Here is a 16,916-nt window from a genome sequence, read left to right on the forward strand (position 1 = left end):
CTTAACATTTGTAAAGTATTCACAATAATTCTAAATCCCATAACTAATACTATCACTATTTGAAGCAGTTCTTTTGTGAATACTGTAAGACTGGAAACACCCACAACAAATCACGTCTATCATTGTAATGTAAAAGTGAGACATTACAACAGTGTCACCAAGACAGAAACCTTTATAGGCATCACAATCCTTGGTCATAGATTAGAATGGTGCACTAGAAAATATCACGAAATTGGAAATAAAAATCATCAGAAAAATCCTAGGGCCTGAAACGACAGAAGAAGGCTACAGATTGCATCTACACATATTATCTGCTAATGCATCATGCAGTCCAAGATGCTTGGGAAATATCTGACTACAGGTAACATATGAAATCCAGCATAGTGAATTCCTTTGCTGTGTTTATTGTTACAAATACTATCTATAATGTATAATAATAATAATAATAATAATAATAATAATAATAATAATAATAACAATTACTTGTTGCAAAGAGTTACCAAAAACAATTTTCAACACAGAAGCTCAGTTCATATGAATGACTTCCCACATAACATATAGTGCAGAGAGAAATGAATCCTTGGATCATTTAAATAGCGCCAGACACGGATAAACTGTGCACTGTTACATACTTCACGAAAAAAGGGTGACTACGCAGGAATGATGTCATATACACTCATAAAAACACAACAAAGTCAACACTGAGATGTGCCATGCAAAGTGGCACTTTTGGACTTCACGCTGCTGGGGCTAAGTCTGGCAGATTTTGGATGGCACTCTCCTCCACAGGGCTCGTTCTATGCACAGGCTTTGATGCAATTGCTCTACGCTCTTCCTCTAGCGAAGAAGCGGAGTGGAGAGCAGTTGATTGGTGGTTAGCCACCGAAATAGAATTTCAGCTGGAACATGGCACGCTGATGAGCTGGGCAGCCTGTGCAGTGGAAGCAGGGCATGGCCAAGCTGTTGTGGAATTGCCTACCTGGAGGGTGGACCTGTCTTTACCTGGTGGCCACAAGATGACAACCACAACCAGTTACAGAGAGAACAGTTTTCTTATTGCTGTAATATACGGAGCACTGGGAATGTGCTTTTGTGCCCTGCAGCATTTGGTGGACAACTTATTAGACTGAGATTATTTGTACAGCAGATATTGTGCACAGTGAAGTTGTAATCATGCTGAGAACAAGTTCTACTTTGGTAGATAGCTATAATTTTCCTGAATTTCATATTGCTGCTGTTGTCCACAGATTAGGTAGCCTTGGTAACCCTGTTGTATGTAACAGTATTAAGTTGCTAGTGGAGGTCTGTGGTAATATAGATAGATACTGTTGTGGTTTTATTCATGCTGTGTTTATACTACTGCCCAATTGGAGTATGTTATGGTCGGAGGGTGTGAATATTCTGCTTTATGTTCTGTTGTTCTTGGCTGGTGCCTGCTTGTATTCCGCACTGGCTGAAACAAATTTTAAGTATTGTGTTGCTGAGCGAAATTTATATTTATTTTATTATTGTGCTATACCCATGTTTACATAAGTATTAGCTCTGATCAGAATATTACTGATTCCTTATTCATTGCCTAATATTCTACTGATGTCATTGTGTTTGTGTGAAAATACTTATGTTGTTAATACATGATTTTATAACAGAAGCCCAATGACTATGCAACCTCAATCCACCCAAATTCTGTGTTACAGAGAGCAGTAACTACTATTCCAATGCTGTCTATGTACAGGGAGCCAAAATCAGTGTAGCAACCAAATGTTACGCAGCACTGACTGTCATAGAAGAAAACTGAATGTATGCTGTAACCTACATTATATGAGAACTATTAATAAATGGGTAAAGCATCAGTAATATGTGCATACAAGAGGAGTAGTAACATAATGAATTTCTTCCAGCTGCCATCAGCTAATTAAATTCCTTCAGTGTTATGAACTGAGAGTGTTTCTGCTACCTGTCTGTCCTCCAGAAACATATCGTAGTAAAATCCATTCTCAATGGGAGGCCCATAGCATAAACAGCCTCCATATATCCTCTCCATTGCTTCACCAAGAATGTGTGCTGATGAATGCCAGAATACTTGCTGGGCTGCAATAAAAAAAAAAATTTATTCACACAGTGATGTTAGATTTTCCCTATACAACTGAACATGCAATCATAGCACTGATTGGGGAAACTAGGAAAAGGAACACAACAAACGAGTGAAAACATTTTTCCTGATTTTTGTATTTTTTTTTTTTATCTCTCTCTCCAGAAACCTGTGTAATGAGAAGAGCTAGGAGCATATCACAAAAACGAAACCTTTTTAGAATCAAACAATGGAAAATCCCTATAGCGGAGATGCTGAGTCACAGATAGGCACAACAAAAAGATCTCACAATTAAAGCTTTCGGACATGGGCCTTTGTCAACAATAGACACACAAATACACTCATGCAAATGCAACTATCATACATGACTGCAGACTCAGGCAACTGAAGTCTTTTTGTTGTGCCTATCTGTGACTCGGCATCTCCACTATATAGTGAGAAGCAACTTTCCTTCTCATAATATTGTTACAAACCTTTTTAGAAGACATATGACATTCCTATTTTCTAACTGTTTTCCCAATCTCTTCAACGAATCTCCTACTGGTAGGTAAGAATCTGCTTACTGAATGACCAAAGTTCAGCATTTTTTGTATGAGCATGCCATGGAACAAGCTAATCAACAAGTTAATATAGATATTGCCTATTTTATTACAATAAAAAATGCTCTTCAGACACACGTTTCAAAAATAAAAGCTTCACTGAACTAACAGGTGTCAAAGGAACATGACCATTTTGTTAACAGCAAGTGCAGCTACATTATATATATTTTTTCTCATAGAATTTGTTGTAGATCATACAGAAAAGTTTGAAAGGAATAATCATGTCCATAATTACATGTACGTGACTACTCTGCAAATAACCCATTAGTGTCTGGCAGTGTGTTCTCAGGACTACTTTACGCTTAACACTTAATCTTGCTGTGTGAGCTCTCTTTTCTATTATTTTTTCATGATACAAAATTCTCCCTATGTAGATGCTGCAACAAAATATTTTCACATTCGGACGAGAATGCTAGTGATTGAAATTTCGTGAAAAGATCTTGCCACAACAAAAAATACCTTTGTTTTAATGACTGCCACACCTACTCGCTTATCATATCTGTGACACACTCTTCCCTATTTCACAGTACTACAAAATGAACTGCCCTTTTCTGAATCTTTTTAATGTCCTCTGTCAATCCTATATGGTAAGGATCCCATACAGCACAGCAATACTCGAGTAGAGGATGGAGAAGTGTAGTGTAGATAGTATCTAAAGCTGACTGACCTAAGTATTCTGCCAATAAAACACAGTCTCCAGTTCACCTTCCCCCACAACATTTTCTGTGCAATAGTTAGAATCTAAAATTATTTGTAATTGTAATTCCAACGTATTTAGTTGAATCAACATCCCTTAAATTCGTATGACCTACTGTGTAAGTGATATTTAACAGAACTTTTCTAGTACTCCAGTGGAGGACCTCAACCTTTTTAACTGTAACAATCCTGTTGGAAGAACATTCGCAACTGAGCATTATAGCAGAGGTTGAAAATACTGCTTCAGTTGTAAATTTCTTTATTTTCACACAACCTGTTTTGGACTGTTATATGCCCATCCTCAGGTGTCGTAGCTGTGCTGTGGTCCCCGAGCGCTTCGTGTACCAAGTGCGGTGTGCTGCCTATGAGCACGGAACTCCTGGGGATGGGCTTATAACAGTCCAAAACCAGTCGTGTCAAAATAAAGAAATTTACAACTGAAGCAGTATTTTCAACCTCTGCTTTTTATTTGTTTGGAATTGCCCCTTTTTGCCTCATGCAGCTATCTTGTGCAAATTATTTTGTTGTTTGTATTGACCTTCTGACAAATTTATTAGACCACAAATAATAGCATCATCTGCCAGCAATATAAGAGGACTGCTCAGATAATCTTCTACATTGTTTACGTAGAGTAAGGACAGCAGAGGGCCTGTAACAGTTCCTTAGCGAACCCTAGATTATACTTCTGTTTCACTCAATGACTTCCTGTCAATTACTACAAACTGAACATTCAAACCTGGATGGAAACTAATGACTAGGGACCGGAAAATGCAGCAACTACTTTGGCAAAATTTGCTTCTATTTGTGTTAAAATTTGTACCTATTTTCTTGGTTGTAAATGATTAGATGCACAAAATTTAAAAGGTTGTCACGCTATGTTAGTGAAGGCAAACAAAGCCTTATTTCTGTGAAACTGACTGTTGTTTAGGAGCTGATCGGAATCTTTTTTAACTGGAATGTTTGCTTTTGCAAAAACTTCAACAGCACTTTTTCCGAAATGGCCTTTATTTTCTTCTATTTTTCTGTATTTAAGCTTTCAGAAAATGATTGTTCTGTGAAAAAGCAGCGGCATTTTCCCCATCAGTGAACTGAATGTGTCTCCATTTAATGTGTTTCTGGATATTACTTGTCTTTTCCCGCCCATTTCAATGATTAAAAAATCTGCCAAACATTAAATTTCAATATTTTGTGGGCATTCATAGCCACATGACCCATGCTTGGCAATGCTGCTGACAGATTTGACAAGGCAGTTGCCATGGCAGTGGGACCAAAAGTAACTCTATTATACCGATACAGAAAGAATTTCGGCACAATCGAAAAACATGACAGATTTTGTTTTCCAACTGCCTTAGTGCAGAATACGGGCACTATATAGCCACAAGCATAAACAAATTATAATTTTGAACCCCATAAATCTACATCTACATTTATACTCCGCAAGCCACCCAGTGGTGTGTGGCGGAGGGCACTGTACGTGCCACTGTCATTACCTCCCTTTCCTGGTCCAGTCACGTATGGTTCGCGGGAAGAGCGACTGCCGGAAAGCCTCCGTGTGTGCTCAAATCTCTCTAATTTTACATTCGTGATTTCCTCGGGAGGTATAAGTAGGGAGAAGAAATATATTCGATATCTCATCCACAAACGCACCCTCTCGAAACCTGGACAGCAAGCTACACCGCAATGCAGAGCGCCTCTCTTGCAGAGTCTGCCACTTGAGTTTGTTAAACATCTCCGTAACGCTATCACACTTACCATATAAAACCTGGGACGAAACGCGCCGCTCTTGTTTGGATCTTCTCTATCTCCTATGTCAACCTGACCTGGTATGGATCCCACACTGATGAGCAATAATCAAGTATAGATCAAACGAGTGTTTTGTAAGCCACCTCCTTTGTTGATGGACTACATGTTCTAAGGACTCTCCCAACGAATCTCAGCCTGGCACCCGTCTCACCAACAATTAATTTTATATGATCAGTCCACTTCAAATCGTTCCGCACGCATACTTCCAGATATTTTACAGAAGCAACTGCTACCAGTGTTTGTCCCGCTATCATATAATCATACAATAAAGGATCCTTCTTTCTATGTATTCGCAATACATTACATTTGTCTATGTTAAGGGTCAGTTGACACACCCTGCACCAAGTGCCTATCCGCTGCAGATTTTCCTGCATTTCGCTGCAATTTTCTAATGCTGCAACTTCTATGTATACTACAGAATCATCCGCGAAAAGCCACATGGAAATTCCGACACTATCTACTAGGTCATTTATATATATTGTGAAAAGCAATGATCCCATAACATTCCCCTGTGGCATGCCAGAGGTTACTTCAACGTCTGTAGACGTCTCTCCATTGAGAACAACATGCTGTGTTCTGTTTGCTAAAAACTCTTCAATCCAGCCACACAGCTGGTTTGATATTACGTAGACTCTGACTTTGTTTATCAGGCGACAGCGCAGAACTGTATCGAACGCCTTCCGGAAGTCAAGGAAAATAGCGTCTACCTGGGAGCCTGTATCTAATATTTCCTGGGTCTCATGAACAAATAAAGTGAGTTGGGTCTCACACAATCGCTGTTTCCGGAATCCGTGTTGATTCCTACAGAGTAGATTCTGGGTTTCCAGAAATGACATGATACGCGAGCAAAAAACATGTTCTAAAATTCTACCACAGATCGATGTCAGAGATATAGGCCTATACTTTTGCACATCTGCTCGGCGACCCTTCTTGAAAACTGGGAATACCTGTGCTCTTTTCCAATCATTTGGAACCTTCCGTTCCTCTAGAGACTTGCGGTACATGGCTGTTAGAAGGGGGCAAGTTCTTTCGTGTACTCTGTGTAGAATCAAACTGGTATCCCGTCAGGTCCAGTGGACTTTCCTCTGTTGAGTGATTTCAGTTGCTTTTCTATTCCTTGGACACTTATTTCGATGTCAGCCATTTTTTTGTTCGTGCAAAGATTTAGAGAAGGAACTGCAGTGCGGTCTTCCTCTGTGAAACATCTTTGGAAAAAGGTGTTTAGTATTTCAGCTTTACACGTGTCTTCCGCTGTTTCAATGCCATCATCATCCCAGAGTGTCTGGATATGCTGTTTTGATCCACTTACTGATTTAACGTAAGACCAGAACTTCCTAGGATTTTCTGTCAAGTCGGTACATAGAATTTTACTTTCAAATTCACTGAATGCTTCATGCATAGCCCTCCTTACGCTAACTTTGACATTGTTTAGCTTCTATTTGCCTGAGAGGTTTTAGCTGCGTTTAAACTTGCAGTAAAGATCTCTTTACTTTTGCAGTAGTTTCCTAACTTTGTTGTTGAACCACGGTGGGTTTTTCCAGTCCCTCACAGTTTTGCTCGGCATGTATCTGTCTAAAATGCATTTTATGATTGCCTTGAGCTTTTTCCATAAACATTCAACATTGTCAGTGTCGGAACAGAAATTTTCTGTTTTTATCTGAAATCTGCCTCCTATTACTCTTGCTAAACAGATAAACCTTCCTCCCTTTTTTTATATTCCTATTTACTTCCATATTCAGGGATGCTGCAACGGCCTTATGATCACTGATTCCCTGTTCTGTGCTTACAGAGTCGAAAAGTTTGGGTCTGTTTGTTATCAGTAGGTCCAAGATGTTATCTCCACAAGTCTATTCTCTGTTTAATTGCTTGAGGTAATTTTTGGATAGTGCACTCAGTATAATGTCACTCGATGCTCTGTCCCTACCACCCATCCTAAACATCTGAGTGTCCCAGTCTGTATCTGGTAAATTGAAATCTCCACCTAAGACTATAACATGCTGCGGAAATTTATGTGAAATGTATTCCAGATTTTCTCTCAGTTGTTCTGCCACTAATGCTGCCGAGTCGGGAGGTCGGTAAAAGGAGCCAATTATTAACCTAGCTCGGTTGTTGAGTATAACTTCCACCCATAATAATTCACAGAAACTATCCACTTCTATTTCACTACAGGATAAACTACTACTACCAGCGACAACACGCCACCACCGGTTGCATGCAATCTATCCTTTCTAAACACCACCTGTGCCTTTGTAAAAATTTCGGCAGAATTTATCTCTGGCTTCAGCCAGCTTTTCATACCTATAATGATTTCAGCTTCGGTGCTTTCTATCACCGCTTGAAGTTCCGGTACTTTACCAACGCAGCTTCGACAGTTTAGAATTACAATACCGATTGCTGCTTGGTCCCCACATGTCCTGACTTTGACCTGCACCCTCTGAGGCTGTTGCCCTTTCTGTACTTGCCCGAGGCCATCTAACCTAAAAAACCGCGCAAGTCCACGCCACACAACCCCTGCTACCCGTGTAGCCACCTGTTGGGTGTACTGGACTCCTGATCTATCCAGTGGAACCCGAAACCCCACCACCCTACGGCGCAAGTCGAGGAATCTGCAGGAATGTGAGGAGCAGTGTGAGAAAATAAGCACCACCTCCCTTTTGTAGGGCAGCAGCCTACACCAATGTTCTGTAAAAGCAGAACTGACACATTGCCATAAGAATTACTGATCTCTTCTGTTGTAAGGAATGTAATCAAAATCCATGATGGATCAGGATTATCCACTTCACTCATTTCAAAATAAGGAGTAATGCACAACACGAAGCATTCAGGAACAGCTACCATGCCACTGTTTGTTGAGGCTGGTATTGTATTGTTAACGATGTAGTTACAGCCAAAACTTGCGTGGTATTTGACACAGTTACAGTTCAAAACATCTACCGCCTAATTTTCCACATTAAAAGTGTCTGTGTTGTTCCAACTTTTGAACTTGATCTAAGAAATATATACACACATTTCTTTGTTATAAAATAACAGGCACATGGCTAAGTACTATGCTGTATTACCCAGCTTTAATCTCAAATACATCATTCAAACACCCACAGTTGACATAGCACTAGGGCATTGTGCACACTGATACATCATTGCATTTGTGCACTTTTTATTTTTCAAACAGGTCATTACACACATTATGTTTCCAAACTGGGCTTCGTCACTTGATGTACAATTCCAATAACCGAAATGCAGGAGGATCTGCAATGAATTGATGCATGGTGCAGGGAATGGCAACTGAATCTCAATATAGATAAGAGTAATGTGCTGCGATTACATAGAAAGAAAGATCCTTTATCATTTAGCTACAATATCGCAGGCCAGCAACTGGAAGCAGTTAATTCCAGCAATTATCTGGGAGTAGGCATTAGGAGTGATTTAAAATGGAATGAACATATAAAATTAATTGTCGGTAAAGCAGATGCCAGACAGATTCATTGGAAGAACCCTAAGGAAATGTAGACCAAAAACAAAGGAAGTAGGTTACAGTACACTTGTTCGTCCACTGCTTGAATACTGCTCACTGGTGTGGGATCTGTATCAGATAGGGAATATCGAAGAGGTAGAGAAGATCCAACAGAGAGCAGCGCACTTCGTTAAACAGAGCATGGATGGCGTGTACAGGTACAGCTGCCCATGCAGCTTCAACACGATACCACAGTTCATCAGCGGTAGTGACTGGCCTATTGTGACGAGCCAGTTTCTTGGCCACCACTGACCAGACATTTTCAATTGATGAGAGATCTGAAGAATGTGCTGGCCAGGGCAGCAGTCGAACATTTTCTGTACCCAGAATGGCCCGTACAGGACCTGCAACATGCGGTCGTGCATTATCCTGCTGAAATGTAGGGTTGTGCAGGGATCGAATGAAGGGTAGAGCCACAGGTCGTAACACATCTGAAATGTAACGTCCACTGTTCAAAGTGCTGTCAATACGAGCAAGAGGTGACCGAGACGTGTAACCAATGACAGCCCATACCATCACGCCAGATGATACGCCAGTATGGCGATGACGAATATATGCTCCCAATGTGCGTTCACCGCGATGTCACCAAACACGGATACAACCATCATGATGCTGTAAACAGAACCTGGATTCATCCTAAAAAAATGATGTTCAGCCATTTGTGCACCCAGGTTCGTCGTTGAGTACACCACTGCAGGCGCTCATGTCTATGATGCAGTGTCAAGGGTAACCACAGCCATGGTCTCTGAGCTGATAGTCCATGCTGCTGCAAACGTCGTTGAACTGTTCATGCAGATGGCTGTTGTCTTGCAAACGTCCCCATCTGTTGACTCAGGAATCGAGACGTGGCTGCCCGATCAGCCATGCGGATAAGATGCTTGTCATCTCAACTGCTAGTGATACAAGGCCGTTGGGATCCAGCACGGCGTTCCGTATTACCCTCCTGAACCCACCGATTCCATATTCTACTAACAGTCATTGGATCTCGACCAACGTGAGCAGTAATGTCGCGATACGATAAACTGCAATCGCGATAGGCTACAATCTGACCAATATCAAAGTCGGAAATGTGACGGTACGCATTTCTCCTCCTTACACAAGGCATCACAACAACGTTTCAACAGGCAACGCCGGTCAACTGCTGTTTTTGTATGAGGAATTAGTTGGAAACTTTCCTCATGTCAGCACGTTGTAGGTGTCACCACCGGTGCCAACCTTGTGTGAATGCTCTGAAAAGCTAATCATTTGCATATCACAGCATCTTCTTCCTGTCGGTTAAATTTTGCGTCAGTAGCATAACATCTTCGTGGTGTAGCAATTTAAATGGCCAGTAGTGTATATGCAAAAAATAAAGCTATTTTAAACTATCTCTGATAAAATAATTCACCTGAATATGATTCACTATGAAACGGTGTTTGTTAAGTAATTTCACCATTTTGAGGTAGAATTCGGACCTATTTCACATTTACAGCATAACGCGAATTTTTCCGGTCCTTACTAATGACCTATATTAAAGATAGTTAAGTTAAAGAGATCTGAATTATCCTGTAACAATATTTTTTCAGTAGTTACCTACTGATATAATAGTAAAAAGCCTTTAAGAGAAAACTGAAAGCATTCTCGACAGCTCCTCCTATTCCATAGATAGACATTAATTTAGTGTATAAAGTACAAAATAACAACATACCATGGTTATTGAAAAGTCTGAATATTCTTCAGTACTGAATAACCTCAACAGTTAATATTCAACATCAAGAAAGTATTATGGCCCTTAAACCAACTCATTCTACATCATTACAATATGCCTTGCAAATACCGAGCGAGGTTGATGCAGTGTTTAGCACACTGGACTCGCATTCGGGAGGACGACGGTTCAATCCTGTATCCTGCCATCCTGATTTAGGTTTTCCGTGATTTCCCTAAATCACTCCAGGCAAATGCCAGGGTGGTTCCTTTAAAAGGGCATGGCTAACTTCCTTCCCCATCCCTCCCTAATCCGATGAGACCGATGACCTCGCTGTTTGGTCTCTTCCCTCAAACAATTCAATCCAATCCTTGCAAATGATCTATCAGACATATAACTAAACATGTCCAATCATTTGTGATGCCCCTAAAGCTAAATAACATCTTCAATGAGTCATTCCAGATGTATTTCCTGTATTTCATAGACTACCATGTTTAATTTCATATTCTCCAACTAAAATAATTTTATGTTTTATAAGTGACACACTATCAAGCAACTATTAAAGAAAATCTCCCATACGTGTTTAACAAATACTGATGAAATACAGTTAAATTTATAAGAAAAATACCTGCATTCACTTATGTCTGAAGTAAATTGTAATAAAATTTGTAATGTGTTCAAATAACATATCTCTGGAATATCTTATTATAGTTAGTGTTCAGTAACTAAATATGAAACTAAAATGTGGGGTATTAATTTAGCATGTCACACACACCTCACAAGAATTCAATCACAGCCTTTTACAATGCAATGTCTACCACTTATCATACACTGATACAAGGTATGTCTGACTGAAACTCATAGCTTCATCACCCAAAGTTATATTTTGCCACTCAACCAACGTACTTAATATCCAAGAAAATTTATATGCCAGTCTTGCTCTGTATCGTATACAACATGGGTCATTTCCCGCTGAATAACGTGTACAAGACCTGCCCTTCACACCCACTCACTACCTCCTCTTGAAGTCCAGTCAAGGGCATTTCCTATCCTGTTAAAGAAAGAGCCATGCGTGGAAGTAGCTACATTATGTTTGTATCAGCATGTGGGGATGACAGTCAACTAACTGTGTACTTGTTGTACAAATGACTACCTCTGAACAGTGACTAGCCCCAAACCTTACCATCAAGTTGCTGAATATACTACACACCACAATAGCAATGCAAACTCCCTGCACCCCCAGGGAGGGACTACTTTCCTGGCCTATTCTTCATTCTTGAAATGGTCTAAACCTTCACATCTCTATCATTCTCCCTTACCCGTATTTTTCATCTCCTGCCAGTTTCCACACCATTCCTCCACATTCTAACTTTGCATTTACCCCCTCTCTTAATAATTTTTCACTGTCAACTTTTTCATTCCTCGTCATTTGTCATGGCTCCCAATACCTACCACATCCTTGCCCCCATACATCTCCCACTTTGTACACAACTGTCCTCTCTCCCCACTCCTGCCAAAATCAGCAACCACCTAGAAATCATCACTGCTGGTGCTACCATTGACTGATTTGTTTGATGTTTGATGGCTATGAGTGTGTGCGTGTGGGATGGGGGGGGGGGGGGGGAAGGGGGGAGGGGGGAGAAAGGATCTGAGCTTACGCAAGTCAATCAGCCTCAAGTGAGTAGATGCTTTACCTAATTTACATTTTTCTTTGGCTCACTTGTGTCACTCATCATTTCAAAGCACTTTATTTTCATTATTTAATTGGCATTTAGCATTATGTTGGCAAATCAATAATGAAAGGATCTCTCAAGTCCACAAAATATTAATGTGTCTGCTGTGGTACTGGGTTATCACACCCTTCAGATAACATTTTATGGCATCATTTGGCAATAGGTGGCACTGCCTCCTCCAGCCACATTTGGGCCTTTGCTGCTCTCTGCATCTGTGATCGTGTGACATAACACTCCACACCGCCATCTTGTTGATTTGTGGCTCAGCACCGCATACCGCCCTGAGGCTCATAAATCCAAAATGGCCCCTTATGGGGCCGGCCACCTGGAGCAGCACTGCAGATGCTGTGCACATCTACAACCCAAGACGTGCATGCTGGGATCCATTTTATTTGTGCCACCTCTAAGTCTCTGAACTACGGCTCCTATTAAATAACAATGCAGCAGCTCAGACACTCACTTCATCACTCACACTGTTTACAATCATTATACTGTACTGTGATTTGATAATGGAACTATTATTAACTTGATTACATTATTAGTTTGCTCTGTGATACCTGCCAATTATGCTTGTGAGTGTTTCATACTTGTGTTGTTCCAAGTATAACTGTTCGTCATTGTGCTGTTCTCATTGTGTTGCAAATTACAATATCTGTAAAAATATCTGCTGAATTTTTCTTCTTTTCTCTTACAGTTGTCAATTTCCCTTATACTTAGTGAAGTCTGAAGACAAGGAACTCACATAATTAACCATTTAACTGCTGTGAATGAATTAACTTGGTATGTCCCCAAGTGCAGAGGATGTGTTTCAACATGCCCCCTCGGCTTCCCTGAAGTGCTATCAACATATTTATGCATCCCATTCTGCTGACCTCTCAATGCTGCAGACAAGTTACTTCCATATCTCTGTGAATAAAATGCTTCAAGTATTTATAACACAACATACGTGCCTCTCTAAATGCTACCATTTGTGAAAAACCTAGTTCTGATATTGTGAACATATCCTTGAACTGTTTATGAAATGTGAGAATTGTTATGACCAAATGAATTCCAAATGGGCAACGATGGAAATGGGTGCATTGTACGAGTCTGTCTGCCGGATACAAAAACAAATAACTTGAGATCAAAATGAGATATCATTCTTGTTTCAATTTTAAACAAAATTTCAATATCTTGTCTACATTTCATACACTGCAATGTATGAACTAAAATCACCCACACACAAAGTTTATGAAATGCGTTTTTACCTCTCCAAATTCTTTAAAATTTCACACAATATTTTAATTACTTAGATGCAGCACAGTAACTATGCTATATAAGGAAAAGAAACTCAGTCCTTTACCAAGAGAGAATATCAGACTGTAAGATGTGCAAAAATCAATTTTTGTTCATTGAATACTTTCCATAAGATTGGAAGATAAGTATTTCATAGTGGTCAGAATGCTATCTCTCAGCACAGATAACACATTTGGTGAGCAGTAAAGCCACAACAAAGTCACACTCAGCACAGAATGCAGAGAGCATGTCTGTAGTAGCAAAAGGGTTAAACATGAGAACATACAGAGTACAAAGCGGTAAAAAGTCAGAACTGAAAAAGAATTAATTACTATTGCTTTTTACACATATTACCTCAATAAGCAATGGGTATCAAAAGTTCTGAATGAATCTTTCATTGTGTCATGAATGTATCATACAACTTCTCACAGATTTTCCACGGAAGGGTGTTCTACATCTACATACATACTCCGCAATCCACCATACAGTGTGTGGCGGAGGGCACCTCGTACCACAACTAGCATCTTCTCTCCCTGTTCCACTCCCAAACAGAATGAGGGAAAAATGACTGCCTATATGCCTCTGTACGAGCCCTAATCTCTCTTATCTTTGTGGTCTTTCCGCGAAATGTAAGTTGGTGGCAGTAAAATTGTACTGCAGTCAGCCTCAAATTCTGGTTCTCTAAATTTCCTCAGTAGCAATTCACGAAAAGAACGCCTCCTTTCCTCTAGAGGCTCCCACCCGAGTTCCTGAAGTATTTCCGTAACACTTGCGTGATGATCAAACCTACCAGTAACAAATCTAGCAGCCCGCCTCTGAATTGCTTCTATGTCCTCCCTCAATCCGACCTGATAGGGATCCCAAACTCTTGAGCAGTACTCAAGAATAGGTCGTATTAGTGTTTTATAAGCGGTCTCCTTTACAGATGAACCACATCTTCCCAAAATTCTACCAATGAACCGAAGACGACTATCCGCCTTCCCCACAACTGCCATTACATGCTTATCCCACTTCATATCGCTCTGCAATCTTACGCCCAAATATTTAATCAACGTGACTGTGTCAAGCGCTACACTACTAATGGAGTATTCAAACATAACAGGATTCTTTTTCCTATTCATCTGCATTAATTTACATTTATCTATATTTAGAGTTAGCTGCAATTCTTTACACCAATCACAAATCTTGTCCAAGTCATCTTGTATCCTCCTACAGTCACTCAACGATGACACCTTCCTGTACACCACAGCATCATCAGCAAACAGCCGTGCATTGCTATCCACCCTATCCAAAAGATCATTTATGTAGATAGCAAACAACAGCGGACCTACCACACTTCCCTGGGGCACTCCAGATGATACCCTCACCTCCGATGAACACTCACCATCGAGGACAACGTACTGGGTTCTATTACTTAAGAAGTCTTCGAGCCACTCACATACTTGAGAACCAATCCCATATGCTCGTACCTTAGTTAGGAGTTTGCAGTGGGGCACCGAGTCAAACACTTTCCGGAAGTCAAGGAATACGGCATCCATCTGATACCCTTCATCCATGGTTCACAAGATATCATGCGAAAAATGGGCGAGTTGCATTTTGCAGGAGCGATGCTTTCTTAAGCCATACTGATGCATGGACAGTATCTTCTCTGTCTCAAGGAAATTCATTATATTCGAACTGAGAATATGTTCGAGAATCCTGCAACAAACCAATGTTAAGGATATTGGTCTGTAATTTTGAGGATCCATCCTTCTACCCTTCTTATATACAGGCGTCATCTGCGCTTTTTTCCAGTCGCTCAGGACTTTACGTTGGGCAAGAGATTCGCGATAAATGCAAGCTAAGTAAGGAGCCAATGCAGTCGAGTACTCTCTGTAAAGCCGAATTGGAATCCCATCAGGACCTGGCGATTTATTTATTTTCAACCCATTTAGCTGCTTCACAACCCCAGGGATGTCTATCACTATGTCCTCCATATGGGAATCTGTATGAGACTCAAATGGCGGTATGTTTGTACGATCCTCCTGCGTGAAAGATTTCTCAAATGCTAAATTTAAAATTTCAGCTTTCGTTTTGCTGTCTTCCATTGCCAGGCCAGACTGATCAGTGAGTGACTGGATGGAAGCCTTCAACCCGCTTACCGATTTTATGTAAGACCAGAATTTCCTTGGGTTTTCAGCAAGATCTTTTGCTAAGGTATGACGGTGGTAGTGGTTGAATGCTTCGCGCATCGCTCTTTTTACAACAGCACGAATCTCTGCTAACTTTTGCATGTCCTCATTCTCCCGATCTTTCTTGTACCGCGAGTGCAACTGCCTTTGCTTCCTGAGCATTCTCCGAATTGTGCTGTTAAACCATGGTGGGTATTTTCCGTCCGTAACCCACTTTTTTGGCACATACTTGTCCAATGCGTGATTTACAATGTGTTTAAAATTTGCCCATAATTCTTCCACGTCCATCATACCGGAAGTAAATGAAGTCGATTCATTTACTAAGTGGGATGCTAACAACTGGTTATCTGCTCTTTCTAGTAAGATTACTCTCCTAGCCTTCTTGACCGACTTCTTAACTTTCGTAACCATAGTCGTAATGACAACATCATGACCACTAATCCCTGACTCAACACTGACACTGTCGATGAGGTCTGGTCTGTTCGTGGCTACCAGATCTAAAATATTTCCATTGAGCGTTGGTTGTCGATTTAGCTGCTCAAGACAGTTTTTGGATAATGTGTTCAAAAGTAATTCACACGACGGCTTGTCTGTACCACCTGTAATGAATCCATAGACATCCCAGTTATATTAGGTAGGTTGAAGTCGCCTCCAACTAATATAGCATGATCCGGGTACTTCTGCGATACAGAATGTAGACTCCCTTTGAATGATTCTAGAACTGTCACGGTGGAACCTGGTGGCCGGTAATAACACCCCACAATTAATTTTATTTCCCCTAGCCCCGTTAAACATGTCCAGATAACTTCACAATCACACTCTGCTTCGACCTCAGTAGACACAATATTTTTGTCAACTGCAATGAAGACACCACCTCCTACGGTGTCTAATCTGTCTTTCCGATACACGTTCCAACCCTCACTAAATATTTCAAAACTTCCCATCTCAAGGCTCAGCCAGGTCTCAGTCCCGAGGATAATTTGCGCGCCACAGGCTTCCTGGAGGGCAGTAAATTCAGGAACTTTATTCCGAACACTCTGAAAATTTACTGCTAATACCTTGATAGCTGAAGTGTCTTTACACTGAGTGCGTCCTGATTCCCCTGCCTGCACGTCGACTGGTGAGTGTTCATCACGACACCTTGCACTACTGCCTAGCCTAAAAAAAACCCCATGTGCACGCCACAAGTACTCTGCTACCCGAGTAGCTGCTTCCTTTGTGTAGTGCCCCCCTGAGCTATCTAGGGGCATCCTACAATTCCCCACCCAATAGCACAAGTCTAAAAATCTGCAGCCAAGACTGTCACAGAGTCGACGAAGCCTCTGGTTGAGACCCTCCACTCGGCTCCAAACCAA

General features: G+C 40.8%; 1 protein-coding gene across 4 annotated transcripts in view; it reads right to left on the reverse strand.

The window, feature by feature from the left end:
- The window catches only part of LOC126188233 (threonine--tRNA ligase 1, cytoplasmic), a 161,670-nt gene that overhangs the window by 79,933 nt on the left and 64,821 nt on the right, over positions 1–16,916 (reverse strand). For all 4 annotated transcript variants that reach the window (XM_049929789.1, XM_049929787.1, XM_049929786.1 and 1 more), the window contains one exon: positions 1,955–2,088. In XM_049929789.1, the coding sequence (XP_049785746.1) occupies positions 1,955–2,088 (134 nt within the window). The remainder of the gene's footprint in view (positions 1–1,954; positions 2,089–16,916) is intronic.

This window comes from Schistocerca cancellata, chromosome 5, assembly GCF_023864275.1.
Source record: "Schistocerca cancellata isolate TAMUIC-IGC-003103 chromosome 5, iqSchCanc2.1, whole genome shotgun sequence".
In the NCBI taxonomy this organism is placed as follows: Eukaryota; Metazoa; Arthropoda; class Insecta; order Orthoptera; family Acrididae; genus Schistocerca; species Schistocerca cancellata.